We start from the raw sequence: 19,307 nt of genomic DNA, 5'->3' as shown, positions 1-19,307 counted from the left end.
GCGAAGCTGAGCAGAAACCCCGTTATAAGATTAAGTGAGTGTCACAGTGTTTTTGACTTGTCGAAATCCTCATCCAGTCGTTAGCATTGCCTATGATTAGTGACACCCGACACACTATTTAACTGTCGGAGTATTGGAGCGTCCCAAAACCATACTTTCAAATTATTGTGTGAATATCCGCGAGTATAGTATATCAGTGTCGCTTGGTTCCTTCGCTACAAATTTAAAAACCTATTTATGATATACTCCAGACATTACGTTTCAGAATTTTAACAAAACATTGACGTAGAGGAGTCCTGTATACCTATCAGAAATATATGTGATCAATACTAATGTCTACAGGTAACTATTGTACTTATGCAGACCTTTAAATTAATTTAGTTCTTCAGATGATAGTAATTACTAATAATTATAACATCAATTACCTGGTTCAACTCTTGATCATATCCTCCACTAACTTTAGCATCACATATTTCGCATGATATATGTCTTCGGAAATCGAATTCACTAGAACATAAAAATATTTGTGGTCAACAATTATTAAATTTATTAAAATTTTTTAAAAATGATAAGTTCAAAAGAGGTTGCAATGAATAATTTTAAAAGTTTTAATGATTCTTGAGTGTTGAAGAAGATATACGCGGTGATTCTGAAACATTGGATGAAACTTATATCACTGCATTCGACTTGAAAAATAATTTAAGATAAAATTATTTAAACATTTTTTTGTTAATTAGGTAATGAGATAATCAACTTTGAAGAGTAGCCAACCAGCGGCTAGCTTTAGAATGTAGAACGCAGCTTGGCGAGCGCGGAGCGGCGTGAGAGCCGACATCCGCGCGTCGCAGTCAATTGAAAACGGTGCTCAAATACGCGTAATGAATTTTGCTTGCTAACTGCAATTTTCAGTAATTCAACAATTACTTGAATTTACTTGAATTATTTTATTCGACATCAAGTGACAAATTAAGATGATGAATTTAAGTGAGTCGAAAATACTAGTGTTTTTTAAAATTATGCTATATAGCGGAATACAAATTACGCTATTTATAGACAATTTGGAAAAATACCATATTTTTTTCTTTTGTTATTTGCTAATAATTATAAAAATACTTTTAATAAATGGTTAAAAATTTTTTGGTGGGTGCTCTATTATGTGGATCACACCCACAATAGAGAAACGCTAACTTCCGGCGTCCACGTCGCGCCCGCTGGAAACGTCAATATTGCGTCGATGCTCTCTGCAGCAGCACTATAATAGAGACGGCTAACAGAAGCACTGGCTACAGCCGCCAATAGTGGTAGGCAGTAAGGCTTTACACAAACACTTATCACACAAAACTTCTGATTGATTGTCCGAAAATTCTCTGGGAGCATGAATGAAGGGCCCTATAAACGGATATTGCCTGCGAATGAGATGGAACCCTATAAACGGGTAGTTTTTCCAAGCGGTTATAAATGAGGGGGCTCTATAAACGGGCATCTCCCGAATGGATATGAAACCAAAGGAATGACGGATTAGTCGATTAGACACAAAGCAGAACTTTACCAAACGATGGCGAGAGCAATCACGAGAAAGTTTATCCTAGATTGTGTGTGTGCCGACTCTGGAGGGTATAATGTAAAACCAATCTCGCCCTCCCGGGCCGCCAGTAGTTGGAGGGGTCGGACACAGCTCAGCCAGCATGGGAGGCTCGTCGTACACAATGGTAAAGCGCCTATAAGCGCCAAATCTTGCTCTCTGTAGTAATGCCGATTGGCGATCGGAAGGGCCCTTGCTGCAGGGAGGGGGGAAGAATGGTCGAGGCCACCGGACTTTAGGTACGCTCAGTTAGGGGGTCTACTCAGGAAAGATTGGAGGACCCACTATACCTGGTAATTTCTAACCACTAACACATAAAACACATAGTAGATGGAAGGAGATGAAAATGCGATGAAAGGTAAAGAATGTTTTGCAGGTACTAGAGTGTCGCCTGCGCCCATCGACTCAGGAGAATCACTGGAGCTGCCCGGCTCCCCCGTTACACGAGTAGGAAACCTAGCTGGTGGACGGGTAATTGCAACAGGAAAAAGGACAGGGTCGACGTCACCGAAATCCTGAGACGCTGTGGAGAGTAAGATGCGAGAGCAACTGCTCACCATACACAGCGTCCTAGGACAAATGATGGAGAAGACGAACGTCCAAAGAAACGTGAGCCGCGTGATTACGAACGGTATGGCTGAGATATATGAGGCTGTAGAAGTTTGTATGTATGAACTGAAGCGAATGCGACAGATCACATAAAAGACGAACGTAACGGAAAGACTGGCGAATGTAATGGAGGAAACTCCAGGACATAAAAGGCGACGGCTAAAACAGATCCCAAGCCCAGACCAAGTAGATGACGAAAGACGGAGAACGCTCCTAGTCGTTGCTGCCACACAGCAAACGCCGAGGGTGAATGCCGGAAACCAACAGACACCTGACGAGGGGCATACCACTCAACAGACTCCTTCGGAGGATGTTGAGATGAAAGCGGAAGTGTCAGAGGACTGGGCCACCGTCGTAAAAAAGAAAAAGAAAAGGAACAAGAAAAAGACCGACAAAGAGACGGTACAAAAGATGACAGACAGACACAGAAGCCGAGGATCGGAGTGTCCTAACCTGAAAACCAGGCGCGGGACCATTCTGATCAAGCCGGCGGAAGGATAACTGTACGCCGATGTCTTACGGACTATCAGACAGAAGGTAGATCCCAAGACAGAGAAGGTAGACGTTCGGATGATTAGAAAAACCAAGAACGGTGCTGTATTAATGCGGCTGGAAAAGTCGCAAGGACAGGACTTCCACAGGACACTTCAGAAAGTATTAGGACAGACTGCGACAGTAAAAGACTTAACTTCCAGGGTGACGCTGGAGTTTGCTGACTTGGCCTGTGTCACAACGGTACAGGACATCGCGAACGCGATAAATCGCGAACTAAATACGGACTCGGAGCGGAAAGTGCATTTCTTTGCACCAAACGCATATGGGAATGCGCGAGCCGTTTGCGAGTTCGACACTACGAAAGCAACGAGACTGATGGGTAGGAAACGCATCAAAATAGGATGGATGAATTGTCGAGTTCGACTACGCATTAATCCTCAAAGATGCTTCAACTGCCTCGGGTACGGACATACGCGGAGAGAATGTAAAGGGCCGGACAGAAAGAACTGCTACATGAAATACGGACAGACGAGTCACGTGGGCAAGGAGTGTAAAAACAATACTGACTGCTTCTTCTGTAAGGGGATAGAAGGACAGAACTTGGCCCACGTGCCTGGATCAGGCGGGTGCGCCGTATACAGACCAGCACTGATGGAACTGAAGACGAAATAGAAAAAATGACCCTGACGATACTACAATGCAATGTGAACAGAAGTAGCGTAGCACACATGCTCCTCCCTCAAATTGCGATGGAGATGATCGCAGACGTGCTTGTTATAAGCGAACAATACAGGAATGCCATCGTGGTTCGCTAGCAAATCGAACATGGCGGCGGTGTGGGTATGTGGAAACGAAGCGATGCGAGTCTCGGCAATGTTTGGGTGAGGGTGGGCACTGTCGTTATCGTCAGTGTATACCTGTCACGGAACTATTCCGCGTTGAAGTATGCCAACAGACTCACAGATATCGAAGACGAGTGAGGGATATATCCGACAATACGATCGTGGCGGGCAATTTTAACGCGCGGGTGATTGAGTGGGGTATGCCCACGACAAACAGACACAGACGCCTACTACTAGAGATGGCCGCAAGGCTGGAACTAGTAGTGGTGAACGAGGGAAAGACGGCGACATGTAGACGACCGGGGTGGGGTCAATCTATATCAGACGTAACCTTGGCCACAGACAGACAACTGACGCGAATAAGACGATGGAAAGTGATCGAGGTATATACAGCCAGTGATCACCAATACATCATCTTTGAAGTGACAGACGAAAATACGACTAGACGAAGAGGTAACTTCTTACCCCGTCTACGATGGGACACGAAATACCTGGACAGAAAATAACTCGACAGACTACTGCAAAATGCAGAGCCATTTACGAAAACCACTCGAAGTGGTATGGACCGTGACTCGGCGGAGAAGTTAGTTGAGGAGGCGGAAAAATACCTCCGTCACCTATGCGACGCTACGATGCCGAAAAAATGATAAGGACGCGACCGGCCACAGATGTACTGGTGGACGTAAGAAATGACAGACATCAGACGCGAATGTCACCGGTGACGTAGACATGCACAAAGAGAAAGAAACACACATGACGAAGAAGCCTCAGAGGCATACAAACTTGCCACAAAAAGGCTGAGACAAGCTATAACGGACATAGAACGACAATGCTGGACACAACTGACAGACGAGGTAAACTCGGACCCGTGGGGGATGGGTTTCAAAATTGTGACTCGGAAACTAGGCGTCCGAGCTCCACCGGAGACAAAAGACGCTAGGACAATGGAAAAGATAGTTGAGGGTCTCTTTCCAACGCATCCTGACAGAATCGATGTCACGAACACGGATGAAGAAATAGAATGTCCTTGCTTCACAAGAGAAGAGCTCATACGAGTGACAACCTTGCTGAAGATGAACAAGGCTCCTGGACCAGACGGTATACCGGGTGAATTGCTACGGTATGTAGCGACTCGACGGCCCGACATACTCTTGCAGTTCTACAGTGGGTGCCTGACAGCGGATGTTTTTAGTAAACTCTGGAAGAAGGCGAGGTTGGTACTCATTGACAAAGGCAAGGGAGACCCCGATAAGCCGAATTCGTATAGGCCCTTAAGCCTCCTCAACACGACCGGCAAATTATACGAACTGCTACTGAGACCACGACTAAACGCGGCGGTGCAAGCCGCTGGCGACCTATCGGACTGACAACACGGCTTCCGGAAAGGACGCTCAACGATAGGAGCAATCACAGACGTGAGACAGGTAGTTGACAGAATGAACGAGATTTGCTACGGAGCCGGACCTATAACGCTCCTAGTGACATTAGACGTAAAGAACGCCTTTAACTCTGCTAGGTGGGTGGATATTCTGAGAGCACTAGACGGCTTTCAGTTGCCAGCCTACTTTCTAAGAGTCTTGAAGGATTACTTAAAGGACCGAGGACTGACGTATGAAACGACGGAAGGACGGAAGTATCGGAAAATTACAGCGGGGGTGGCACAAGGATCCATATTGGGTTCCGACCTCTGGAACGTACTGTACGACGGACTAATAAAGTTCGACATGCCTCCGGACAGGCGTATGGTCGCCTACGCTGACGACATAGCAGTCGTAATAATAGCCCGCGACACACATCTGACTCAGCTCAAGCTGAGCCAGGTGATGAGGCGTTTGGATGGGTGGATGACGGACCACGGACTGAGCCTGACTCTTTTTAAGACAGGCTTACTGATACTGATGAGACAGAGAATAGACACGATAATACCGATGACTATAGGTACGGAATGACAGGGGACCAAAAGTGAGGTAAAGTATCTGGGGGTGACTCTAGATACGAAACTGAACTTTTGGCCCCACATACGAGACACGACCGCCAGAGCCAGCGAAAGGACCAAGGCCTTGAGTAGGCTGATGGCAAACAAGAAAGAACCGAGACCGAGTATATGAAGACTGTTGATGGGCGTAACCCACTCCATCATGCTTTACGGAGCAGAGGTATGGGCCAACTCGTTACGGGTGTAAGTTAATGCAGAGTGCGGAGGTAATATCGCGAGTACAGAAAACCGCGATAAACATCGCGAATGTCCTGGACAGCGGAGAGAACGTGAACAGTAATAAGAGTATTACAATAACAGCTGATGATGGCAGCCAGTTCCAACTCCCACAGGCATTCGCGGTGATGATCCAAGACCTCATTTACCGGTCCAGAGAAAATGAGAAGAAACTAAAGCTGCTAGACTCACTAGGATTGAATATGTCCAATTTAACAAAAATATTAGAAAAGATCCTCAGCAACAGCGTCAATGCGAAGGACCAATTGGAAAGTCAATCCGCCAGGATCAGCGCATTAGAAAACGCCGAAAACAGAAATATACGGCAAGACGATGCGAGTTGTTCCAACGAAGTGCAGCAACAGGAGAACACGCGTAGGAGCGTAGCATTCCAAGACACCTTCGCATGCCATTACGACACCAGGCTACCCCAGAGCACTCCAGCTGGACCCAGACAGAGGCCCACGGGGGCCACCGGCCGGACCCCTCACCGGACGCCCCCTTTCGGAGAGGGTGGACAGCATCAACTCGGTGGAGTTAATGCTGAAGTGGACAACCACCAGCCGAGCATGTGGTCATCCCACCAGACGTCAAACCCGTGGTCGATAACAAGATACGTCGGCAGCATTGTCCGAGAATGGAAACTCAGGTTCTCCGGAGAGGGCAATGCGAGCATTGACACCTTCTTGTCAAGGCTGGACAGCTCGAGGAGCAGCGCAGGACTTACGGAGGACGAGATGCTCCTGGCAGTATCCGAGTTACTCGTCGGTCCCGCCCTCGTCTGGTATGAGGCAATGAGAAATGAATGGTTCTCCTACGCGGACTTCGAGGCAGACGCAAGAGCATGGTTTGGGACCAGCAGGCAACAACAGCAGCGTTTAACGAAAGAGGTTCAAGGCCGATATCAGGGCCCAGACGAACCCGCGAACGTCTACATCGCTAACATGATGGGCCTAATGAGTCGGCTGAACCCCAAAATGACGCACGAGAACCAACTGGACCTGCTGCATGCCATCCGCCTCCCGGAAATCCAGAGCCAAATACGGAGATCGGAAGTAGACTCCGTACGGACCCTGAACGACCTGGCCACGGCGGCCCAGAATAACTTGCATCAGCGAAGGATGGAGCGGACGGTACCAGACCCTCAGTCGACTCTATATCCTGAGTTAGCGTACCACCCCCGCACCGACGCGAGCAAGGGTCGTAAGGGGAAGGTGGCATCTATGTCAGGTGACAAACCGGAAGTTAATGATAGGTTGGACCGCATGGAAAAGGTACTCGAGAAGGTGACGCACCAGGTCGTCTACACGCCGACGCCCTGGGGGGCGACACCTAATCCGAGCTTAGAATCGGTCGATGGCGAAAAGAAAGTCCTATCCTCCGAGGTAGTGAACCAAATGCTGCTGTCTCTCAGGGAGATATCGGAGGGGATAAATGATATTCGCGACGGCAAAAACCCGACTTCCGAGGACCGAGCCAAGAGACCGGAGACTCCTCGCACACGAGGAAGAGATTTTTCAGGGCCGATCAAATGCGCTGAGTGTGGCCTACTGGGGTACAGCAGGAAGTTCTGTCCCCAATGCAATAAGGGAAACGGGGAAAGAAGTGGTTAGTTGGGGTTGACCCCACTCCTTCATCCCGTAACCCAAACCCCGTTGAAGAGATCTCGCGGCCTTCGTCAACACAGCCCGCGCCATTAGTAGCGAGCGTGTTGAGCGACGAGAGCGAGAACTCCCTTGGTGACGCCAAAGATGAGCGTAGCGGTAGAGTGCACGCGGAGAAGAAGGGTAATGACGTTAGTAAAGCCAGAGACCCTAGACCAGCCGAGGCGGTGGCGTATGGATCGCACACGCCCTCGGGGGCACGGGCAAAGGCAGATAAATCATCAAAGGGTATCGACGTTAGTAAAGCCCAAGACCCTAGACCGGCCGAGGTGGTGGCGAATGGATCGCACACGCCCTCGGGGGCAAGGTTAGCGGCAGATAAATCGTTGAAACGTAACCCCAAGGAAACTCCGATCGTCCGAACCAGGGTGGCTCGGACGACAAGGGACGTCACTCTACCACGCGACAGCACAGTGGCTAGCGCAATGATGGATAAGGAGCAGAGCTGTGGAGCCGTCGAAACTGTTTCCCGATATTCCCCGGTACAGGAGACGCGTTGGTGGCTACCGGTGAAAATAGGGGATTTCCAGATACGGGCCCTCTATGATTCGGGAGCTTCCACCACAGCCATGGGTAGTAATGCTCTCCAAATAGCGTCTGTGCTGGGAGTCAGATTGGACACCACCCACGCGGGTACAGCGGGACTATCAGACGGTCGTAAATTAACGATCGTTGGTCACGCCCTGCTGCCATTCACCGTGGGAGGATTGACGATGCCGACGAGAGTAGCCATCCTCCCTACCCTCGTCGAGGAATGTATTTTAGGAGTGAACTTCGTCAGGTTGTTCAGAGCGGTACTTGATCCCGACGATAACACGTTGCTGTTCAAGGTATCACAAGCCAAAATGGAGCTAGAAGTAGCTAGCTTGGAGGCTGGTCCGAGATTAGCTACAATCGGACTAGCTGAGGTAACGGCGACCCAACAGGCGATATTGCAGAAGACCATCGACGAGGCCTTATCACAAGCCCCTGCGGGCTTGGGATGTGCAGCAGGCATTGAGCACGAGATTCGCGTCGGTGATACGAAGCCAATCAAACAGCGTTATTACCCGGTATCGCACAAGGTCGAGCAGGAGATGCATAGACTGATAAGGGAAATGTTAACCGAAGGGGTAATCGAACCAGCAGACAGTGGCTGGTCGAGCCCAGTGGTTATGATACGCAAGAAGGACGGTTCGTACAGATTTTGTATTGACTTCAGAAAGGTCAACAAGGTCACCGAGCCGAATGCGTATCCCCTACCGTTTATGCAAGATATATTGAGGCGTTTGAAAAACGCACGCTATATATCCACGCTCGATCTCAGCAGCGCGTATCACCAAATTCCACTCAAGACCGAATCTCTGCCAATTACGACCTTTACCGTACCCGGACTGGGACATTACCAGTTCGTACGGATGCCGTTCGGCCTCTCGTACGCCGGCGCCACCTTCCAACGGTTGATCGATAGCGTGATCGGCCCCGAACTAGGCAAATTCGCTTTCGCCTATTTGGATGATATCATAGTGTTATCGTCCAATTTCGAGGATCACCTACGACACTTAAAAACCGTATTGGACAGGTTGTGCAAAGCTGGTCTCTCGATCAATCGAGAGAAAAGTATCTTCTGCAAGTCTGAAGCCAAGTACCTGGGCCTGTTGATCAACCGCGAGGGTATCAGGCCAGACCCTGAAAAGGTGCGCTCTATCGTGGAGTACCCACGACCAGGAAACGTGCGACAGCTGCGCACCTTCCTGGGGGTTGCTTCATGGTACCGCAGATTCTTGAGCAACTTCATCACGCATGCTCAACCGTTAACGAGGTTGACAGGAAAAAATAGCGAATATGTGTGGGGAGAGGACCAAGAACAAGCCTTTGCTAAACTTAAGGCACTCATGATATCCGCACCATGCCTGGGATTACCGGAACCCGATGGGCAGTACGTGCTGGAGACAGATGCTAGCGCTACAGGAATCGGTGCCGTCCTGATACAAAATGTAGGAGACGGAGACCGAATCATAGAGTACGCTAGCAGAGTCCTTAATCCGGCTGAGCAAAACTACTCAGCTACGGAACGCGAGTGCTTGGCGGTCGTGTGGGCCATCCAAAAATTCCGCCCATACGTAGAGGCGTACCGGTTCAAGGTGGTGACTGACCACAATAGTCTAAAATGGCTATACAACCTGAAGAACCAAATTGGACGTCTCGCCCGATGGGCCTTACAACTCCAAGGCCATACTTTCGAGATCGAAAACCGAAAGGGGGCAGACAATGTGTTGCACGACGCCTTATCACGCGCTTTTGAGCCCACGAAGGCAGAGGTTGGCTCAATGGACCAACCGAAGTCAAGGGACAGCGCCTGGTACACGGATCAATTCCGGCGCGTCGAGAGCCACCCAGAAAGATACCCGAATTGGAAGGTTGTCTGCCGGGTGATGTATCACCGAAAACTGATCTACGACCACCAAGAAGAAGATAGATACGGCGACGAATGGAAACTCGTCGTGCCCCCGGAGGAACGCAAGGCGGTGTTGTTCGAGAATCACGACCTAGAGACGGCAGGACACTTGGGACGCGAGAAGACCTTCGCCCGCGTCCCCCAATCCTATTACTGGCCGGGCATGTACACGGATGTTAAGGGATACGTCCAAAAGTGTCAGGTCTGCCAACAATGCAAGCTTGAGCAGCGACCGCAGCGCGGGCTCATGCAGGACTGAACGTGGTCTATGCCTTGGCAAGTGGTCGCGGGCGACGTCGCTGGACCCTTTCCGAAGAGCCCTCGAGGGCACGAATACGTCCTAGTATTCATCGACGTATTCACACGATGGGTCGAATGTATACCCATACGTAGTGCTAACGGCAAGACGATAGTGAAGGAACTCCGGGAACGGGTAATCCTACGTTTCGGTACGCCAAAGATCTTCTTGTCCGACAATAGCACCGAGTTCCGCAACCAGTTGGTAGACGGGTACCTAAGAGATCAGGGGGTAAAACGGACCTTCACCCCAACTTATACCCCGCAGGCTAACCCTACGGAAAGGGTTAACCGTACCTTGAAAACGATGATAACATCGTATCTGCAAGGGAATCACAGGGAATGGGACTGAGCGCTAACCGAACTCATGTTCGCATTGAACACGACCGTCCATAGTTCCACCGGGGTCAGCCCTGCCATGCTCAACTACGGCAGACAACCGGGAGCCCCGAATACTCTCCGGAAACGGATGGACGAGCTCGCCGCGCAAGCGGAGAGTTTGCTTCGAATCGGGCAATGGAACGAGCACATGCAGAATAGCCGTTCCGCCGTTCAGCAAGCTCACGACAGCGCTTCGGATGAGTCCCTAAGGCAGGCAAGGTATTACAACGCCAAGCGCAGGGACCATAGGTTTAAAGAAGGGGATTGGGTGTGGAAGAGGAATCACGTCCTGTCCTGCGCGGCACAGGGCATTTCCGCGAAGTTAGCACCCAAGTACATAGGGCCCTTCATCATCACCAAGGTACTCGGCGCCAACTCATATCGCCTTGCCAATCAACAGGAAGAAGTCTCGGCGTTAATACACGCCAAGGACCTCAAACCCGATTATGGGCGAGACGACGATATACCGGAAGATGGGACCCGACCACGAGATGACGACGAGACCTCTACCACCGAGGGAACCAAGGCGATAAGCGTCCCGCCCAATGCGAGCGATACAATGATACACGGAAACGGGAGTGCCGACGCTGCGGACAATACACTCCGAAATGACGATGCGACAACTCCAAGCTCACCTCGCCGTACTCGTCGTGATCCCCCCAGCCGAGTCCCACTAAATACCTCTCCTACTAACGCGACGAAGCGCCCACGAGGGAGACCTCGTAAGTGCGCGCTAACCACACACACTACACAACATCGACAGACTACTCGAGCCCCTCCTCCCATCATCGGGAAAAGGAAGAGGGGCTAACCACCGAAAACGCCAACCGTGAATGCATGAGACACGGCGAACAAAGGACCTGGGAGACCGACGCCAAGGACCCCACCTTCGACTCCGGCGACGAAGCCCCTGGGCAGCCGAACAGGCGCCCACCTTCGATACCCAAAAATAAATGTTCGAGATATTAACCTGCAGAATTATTACAGGATGCAGATCACGCTCGAACAGTTTGAGCAGGCGGCGGCCGTCCTCATCGGCCTGGATTTGGGCCCCGCCGTCGAAGGGGTGGTGCATGCCGCCCTGCACCTTATTGGTGCCCAAAAGGAGGAGGAGGAACGAGCACGGGTACGAGCTCACGAGAGCTCGTCATCCGTGCTCATCGAAGAGCTCCCAACGGCAGACCCTACCGCGCGACCGTCGACGACTCCCGGCATCGCGCGCGGTGATACCACGCCGCTGCCCGGACCCCCAGCGGGATCTATCCCGCTGAAGGCTCCGACGTCATCCGTTGGCACCCAAACGTAGGAGGGTGCCACCGACGCGACCTGGCGCCCCAGGTTCACTAGCCAGACACCCCTGTCTGGCAAACGGACCTGGGAGGAAATAGTAGAGGGGATGAGGGAAGTCGAACAAGGCTGGGCGACCCTCAACGCCCTCCAACGGGCCGTGTACGCCGAATACGGCGCGTACGCGGCCGCGGGACACCACCCAGATGATATGGACCACTGGGATAAGGTGGTGTCCCGCCGGCGAGTGACCTCCACATGGGCCTCTCCCAGCCTCCGATCGTCGGAGCCAGGCCAACGGCTCCGGAGATCAGGTCGGGGGCCACTCCGCGCCAGGGCTCACAGACGTGCGGGGTGAACCTGGTGGTAAACGTAGATGGCAGCCAAGGGGGTCAAGCAACGGGGCCTATCCATATTAATGTGGTGGTGGGGTCCGCGGGTGAGGACCCCACGGTCGAAAGACCGTTGTGGTCCGCCCCGAATCGCAGGGACGGGTTGCCGCTGACCCCCAGGGAACGAGTCCTACCACGGAGCACCCTATCCCGCACACGGTGCAACGTGTGCCATTACCCCGAGGTGATCCGCACGGACCGCTGCCCCCGCGTGCGACGGCACGCCGACCTGGTCCAAGAGAGGCTGGGATGGGAGGCGCGCGGCCGTCCTCCACTCAACGACCAGGGAGAGAAGATGTCACCAAGACCAGCCAGGTGATCCTTCGCTGCCCCCGTAGGCGGGGCCACCGATACCTCGCCCTGCGCAATAAAGAATAAAATTGAACCTACCATAGACTATAACCCTTTATTATCCTTTCTCTTCTGCTGCTCGGAAGGGACAGCGCTAATAGAATTATCGTCAAGGACCCCGTAGGTCCAGACTGGAAGGGGGCTGTGACGGTAAACGTCAAATTAGCACTGATAACCTAACCTGATTGCTGCCTGGGAGGGCAGCACCTACCGGGGGGACGAAAAACGTAACGAAGGAATTCGGCGCGCGAGCAGACGGAACGCGCGCGGTTGAAACCGAACCAGTGAAGCACTGACCATCGTCACGTTCGCCCGCTGTTCTTTTCGCTATTGTTGATCCGAGTGCCGTTAAAGCCAATTGTTGAGAGAAGAACGCCCAGATCAGTACCAGCTAGCAGTGACCGCTGTCGCCAAGGTACCATACAACCACCGAGGGGAGAGGCCCGAGCCGACGGAGAAACGTCGCCCGTGAAGAGATCGAGAGAGTGTGTGTGAGGTTTCGCCATCGAGGGCGAAACCGCGTGTGCGCGAACTCGCGATCCGCGACATAAACAATAGGACAATTTTCTCGCTGTGCGACTCGTCTGTGTCACCTGCGTACGCCTGCGATATTAAGGTAAGCTGGCCAGCTTAATCTGGCGATCGCGGTCGCATGTTTAATAATTAATTTCCGAGTTTCGAAGCGTGCATGTAACGGCTCCAATAACAAAGAGCAGCGAGCGTCCCGACAATACGTGTTGTCGATGAGCGAGCGTCGATGTAAACAAACGCGCGGGCCGACCTTATGTAGCATTTGAGTGATAATAAAAGGTTCTGTTCGTGTTACTAACAAGTGTTTTCGACTCGCTTCCTTCTTTTTGCTTCCGCTCACTTTCTTATAGGTTAATAGATTTACTGGTTGACTGACACCTGTCTCCCCATGCTCTCCGGACAGCGTTTTGAGCATAGATAATTACATTCGCCCTGTCAACAAAGCCGCGCGAATAAAAATATAATTAAACGGTGCAACCCCGTTACAATAGAACGAAAGTATTAATTTTATACTTAAAAATGATAGCTTTATAATTTAGGAATCTTAGATAATTAATCTAATAATTGCATTATAGGATTAGAAAAAACCGTTACAAATATAAAAAATTAGTCATTATTCAAATGTTATTAACTAATGTAAATATTTATTTTTAGAGAATACTTCCAAAATTAATCAACTATAAAGTTATATGAAAAGTTAATAATTTTCTATTGTAAATATTGTAATATCACGTTAATTAACTTTATTAGTTAATAACTTTTGACGACACTATTTGTGATAATTGTATATTGTATAAAATCAACAAATAACAAATTCTGTAAAATTTACATGTGTTAAAAGCTTAATATTAATGGTCATTTACTTGTAAATTAAGAAAACTCATTTCTCAAAATTCGCGAATGTCTCTCGAATTTTCGATGACATCTCTCCTGCAAAAATAAGCGGGAAAATCTGTGTATAAATAGGCCCACCTTTGCACAGGCTAGCATTCACTTCTAGCCTTGCAAGGTGAGCGCATGAGTCTGAATAAACTTGGATTATACCTAACTTCTTTCTCTCATTGTGATTAACTGAGCAAGACTGTTCCTTCCTTATAATTTAAGCTCGACTTATAGAACATCTCGCGCTATAAGAAACTTGGGCCGAATTATATCCTATCAAAGAAAGACTTTAGCTCTGCTTATGGGACAATTCGTACCACAAGAAACTAGGGCATTGTCTGACTTTCCTCGAAATATTGTACTTATTTATATATATTTGATTTATTTATTAGATTACATTTGATTTATCTATCTATTTTATTGACAAGTAGAGTAAAATTATTGGAAACAAATTCTTACTCATTAGCTAGATACGAGAGTTCGAATTATTTTATTTATAAGTGATACGAGCATCACAAGACCTTTCATAATACTAATTTAAAATTTATCACGTGGTGTGTGATAAATTTTAGTGGAGTCCCGAACACACTCATACTCGTGTATTGCACCGTTTCCTATTCATTAAACCGGATACTTATGCACACACACACATACACGATTGACCTCACGCGCCCCAGGAAGCGACAGGAATGGCGGCAATGGGACGTGATGTTAACACGTGAGCCGAGCGGCGGCCATGTTGTGTTAGCAAGCCTGAGCTAGACCAAGAGAGGGGCAACCGAGCGCGATCGGACGCGAGCAGGGGAAATCGGCAGGGCTGACGAGCGCGTACGGGAAAGAAATAGGTGATAACGACGCGAAACTGACTGACGCGCGTGACTTGATCAACCAATCGGTAATAAGATAGGGGTAAATTGACAAATAGGATAAAAGCGACGCTATCTGATCGACAAATAGAGAAATTAGGCGCCAAAAACCGGCCAGTAGTAAAATTGCATAGGCTAGAACATTAATATAGACGGCGCTAATGATCGGGTTAGCAACAACCTCGACCAATTATATAAAAACCGACAATGAGAAGGGAAGGTAATCGAGGAGATGCGACGCGACGCTGCGGCAGTGTAAACTATGCACTAGTGGCGCGCAGAGAGTGTAGAAATATAGTGGCAGTGAACAAAGCAGCAAAGGTAGCAGCGTTAGCTGCAGTAATAGAAGCAGCGTTAGCAGCAGTAATAGAAGCAGAATTAGCAGCAGTAATAGTAGCAGCATTAGTAGCAGTAATAGTAGCAGCATTAGCAGCAGTAATAACAGCAGCATTAACAAGCAAGGGAATAAGAGTGAGTACTCCTCCTTCTTTTTTTTCTGTCTGATTCGCGCCCATCCGTAACCGAGACCGCTGTTGACCGACCCTAGTGCCGCCTGACCTTCGCCCGATCGCCGAATTACTCGCGCATTTATTAGCGTGTCGCCTGATCGTCGCGCAATCGCCAAATTACTCGCACATTTTTTAGAGTACCACCCGACCCTCGCTCCTCAACGACCTTTAACAAGCCGCACTTCCTGTGAAGACCAATCGTGATCGCGTCGTGGTGCGTCGCTCGCGAAACTTAAAGTAGAATCTGGACGTTAAGTAGACTGTTGTGGGTAGACACCGTCGCTAACAGGGAATCGACCTTGGACTGACCCCAGAGAAATTGACCGTAGTAGTTTAATGAATGATAATTTTCCGATAATTAGTTGCCGTCATTGATTTGATCTGTACCTGAAATTCCTGCATTCCCCGTAGCTAACGCGATCGGGTGCGCGGAGCCGGCTAGCGTGTCGACGCAGTGACGCCATTTTGCGTGCGCGCGCGACAAGTCCTTATTATTCTTCGCCATCCCCGGATTGTTGCTGAAACACCTCAAAGCGTAGCTCCGAAGATCCGCTGCTGAGAATAGAGTCCCCATCCCGAGATTTTGACTAGCTGCCATTCGCATTTTCGTCTGCACGTTGGATAGGTTTTTGCGCTCCCTTTATTACACTGTTACGTCTTACGACGCATCCTTTTTATAAAATAAACATTTGCGAATTTCAAAGCTACTAAACTATTCGCACGTCAGCAAAAAGCTAATTAAACGCGAGGTAAATGACTCTTCGAAATTAAGCCTTACGACGCATCCTTTTTGTAACATATGCACATTCAAAACTGCTAAGCTATTCACACGACAGCAAAAAGCTGTCGAAACACACTCCGAAACTAAGTCACCAAAACACAAGAATTTATAATCAGCGAAAACAAAATGTCACACAATATCGCAATACTGACCTGAAAAAGAACTATAAAAGATATAAAAAGCAAGGAACAAATCACTCAGGCAGTTGATCAGTAGTCCGTCAGTCAGTCAATAAGCACCTGTAAGACTCAACTCCGTACACACCGGTCCGACAATTGGTGATCATTTTACTTAATAAACTCGCGACTGTTACAAAGTAATATCGTGCAAGTATTATTCAACAACCTATCCTATTCAATTCAAGAAGCAGTTAGAGCCTGCTACATTTATTCAATTCAACAAGCAGTTAGAGCCTGCTACATTCATACAATCCAACAAGCAGTTAGAGCCTGCTACATTTTATCAACAATTAAAGGCTACGATTATCAAGGTAGTACAATTATAAGACATACATTTCCACATATATTTATTATAAGTGAGACATATCCGACCACTAGTCAACATATTGGAACGTCTCATTCATTAGCTATTCGTAGTTTATGCACGAGACGTAACAACACTTACAGGTGGCCAGCGAGGCCAGCGTGCGGGCCAAACAACGAAGTACCAGACTCTTCAGCGACCAGAATCAGCCGATTTGCAGCGCTACCCGCCCTCCTAACGCGAAGATGGTAGCTGGCGCCCAATTACGAAATCAAAAGCTGCAACGATTGGCTGACTGTGCCATTAGTGGCAGCTGAGGCCGTGAAAAATTCAATAAATTGTTTTTCCTCTGCCCTCTCCAGTCACAAAATATATATTATTTATCTTTTTAGATTACAAAAGGATTTTCATAATTTTAATAATGTTTGTTTTGGTGGTTGAACATTCCAATCCGTCTATAACTCGGCACATCAGTTCATATCCATCCATCCATCTTACCCATATATCCTGGATCTACTCCAACAGAAACTAATTAAATACGGCTGTATGTTTGTGCTTGTTTATGTAATTTACGTGTTGGCTGAAATATATATCGATAAAGAAATGTTTGAAAAAATTTCAAGTTATCTTTAAAAATCTTAAATTATTTATAATACAAGTTTTGATTATTTGGTTGAAGGTAAAAAAAGTAATTGCACGGACAGAAAAATCTGATTATTATAGCATGGTGTTATTGTTGAACGTTCATAACGTGAAGCCATTCCATAGTAGCATGAATTTACTAACAATCAGATCATTCAGGTGCTGTCTCTTTTTTTATCATGTATAAAGTGCTAGCGCAAATTACAGCTACATTTTTTATAGAAGGGAGCGGAGCCTAAATGACCTATTACATGGAGACTCATGCCATCGCAGCATGGGCTTCATACAAGGATCACAAGATATGCAATCTAGTAACTATGTTCTGCAAAACAATCATGATATAATGATCGGATTTTTCTCTCTTTGATAAAATTCCATTTACTATGAGTTTTTGAACGTTCAAGTTGAATGGAATGGTGGCGCTGAGGCATTTAAGATCCATCTCCACTTACAACGTTGTACTCATTAAATATTTTGCTATTGCCACTTAATACATACCAAATATTCGAATTATTTTTACGATTGTAATAGTCCAAAAATCGCCTTAGTATTTTTGTTATTCTACTTAAATTTTACCTGTTTATTATTGTGTTGATGGCAGCCTATATTTGGCTCTGACTATTGTTACGTCTTACGACGCCTCAAAAATTTCTTTATAAATTTCTAAAACTCAAGTTCTTAAAGAAACTCAAACTCTGTATACGTCAACAAAAGTCATTGCACTCTCATGAACTCTGAGACAGGTAGCAAACTAAAAAGTCTTACTTTGCAAATTGCGATGAAGTAAGCAAAACCTACTTAAGATTGCAAATATTGGAAATTTAACGAAATTTGATAAGAGCCCGCAAAGTGCCACAGCGAGTAGTTCATAAGAGTTTAAATTAATCTGCATGTCAGACCTCCATTCCATACTTATGGCACATTCCAGACTATGACGATCAACTTTTCACGGGTAGGTTTTGGATTTTCTTGATACTTGGTCTACATATTGTCTATATGGTAGTATATTTATGTATGAATTATTAGATCATTATAATAATTATATCAAAAGTTATAAAGAATTGAAGTTTTTTGACGAACAATTTTCAAAAACTAATATCTCTGCTACCATTTAAGTTATCGAAGCAAATTTTTTTTAAATTACGCGTAAAAGAGTGTACTTGGAATATATTAAGCAAACAATACTCTAATATAAATTTTTCCAAAATTTATTAACATTTTTTTAAACAATTGGCCATATCTCAAAAAGTGTTATTTTTGTTTTAAAAATTCTTTTTTTACTGAATTCTTTGACAGTTTTTCTTTGAGAATCCGTTTTAAAATTCATCGAGCTATCATTAGATGCGATACAGTGAGCGATAATAGTGGAGGCTCACAGGCCCTACGACGTTCGCTCGGCCGCGCGTCGGCACTGCTACCAAACTTACCAAGCTATTGGCGTCGTATTAAAAGATTTGATAAATCCTAAAAATTATTAGATACTCACTTATCGAATCTAACCTTTCATGTCTTTGTTATATAATATTTATGTAATTTAAAAAAGGGTTCTGCTATCAATTAAAACTGCAACTTCTGGCATACATCGCCTGATTTTTCTTTCATTTCTTTTCCTATTACTCTGGAAAACGAGCCACTCGCCTACGTGTTAGCCTTTACTTATGGGCGCGCCTACACATTTGCTACGGCTGCGAGCGATAAAAATGCATCCTGTCTCTGTTTTTTGGCGATGAGAACAGAATCTCTGAAAAATTTTACTATTTAAGCGTGAGAATGAAAATTATCGAAAGTACAAATGGAAAATGAAAATATCAAAAAATATGCGTAAGATTATGGCCTTTTTAGAAGCTTTCTTGTGAAATTTTATAGAATAAATATCTTAAGAGTAAAATAAGAAAGAAGATAAATATTTTTGGATATAGTTTTATAATTCAAGAATATTCAATTTGTAACGGTCCTATCTATGAGCTCGTAGACTATTTTCTCATTGTCACTATATTACTGTAACCCGCTAAACTGGCGAATCTACATCTATCAATTAGTATATTAAACGGTACTACCTCTATG

General features: G+C 47.0%; 1 protein-coding gene across 6 annotated transcripts in view; it reads right to left on the bottom strand.

Moving 5' to 3' along the window:
* The window catches only part of LOC131671351 (mitochondrial inner membrane protease ATP23 homolog), a 423,775-nt gene that overhangs the window by 161,499 nt on the left and 242,969 nt on the right, over window positions 1-19,307 (bottom strand). For all 6 annotated transcript variants that reach the window (XM_058947915.1, XM_058947993.1, XM_058948074.1 and 3 more), the window contains one exon: window positions 426-507. In XM_058947915.1, the coding sequence (XP_058803898.1) occupies window positions 426-507 (82 nt within the window). The remainder of the gene's footprint in view (window positions 1-425; window positions 508-19,307) is intronic.

This window comes from Phymastichus coffea, unplaced genomic scaffold (genome assembly GCF_024137745.1).
Source record: "Phymastichus coffea isolate CEN01 unplaced genomic scaffold, Cenicafe_Pcof_1.1 PCOF00001, whole genome shotgun sequence".
NCBI classification, from domain to species: domain Eukaryota; kingdom Metazoa; phylum Arthropoda; class Insecta; order Hymenoptera; family Eulophidae; genus Phymastichus; species Phymastichus coffea.
This window is presented reverse-complemented; position numbering and strand designations above follow the sequence as displayed.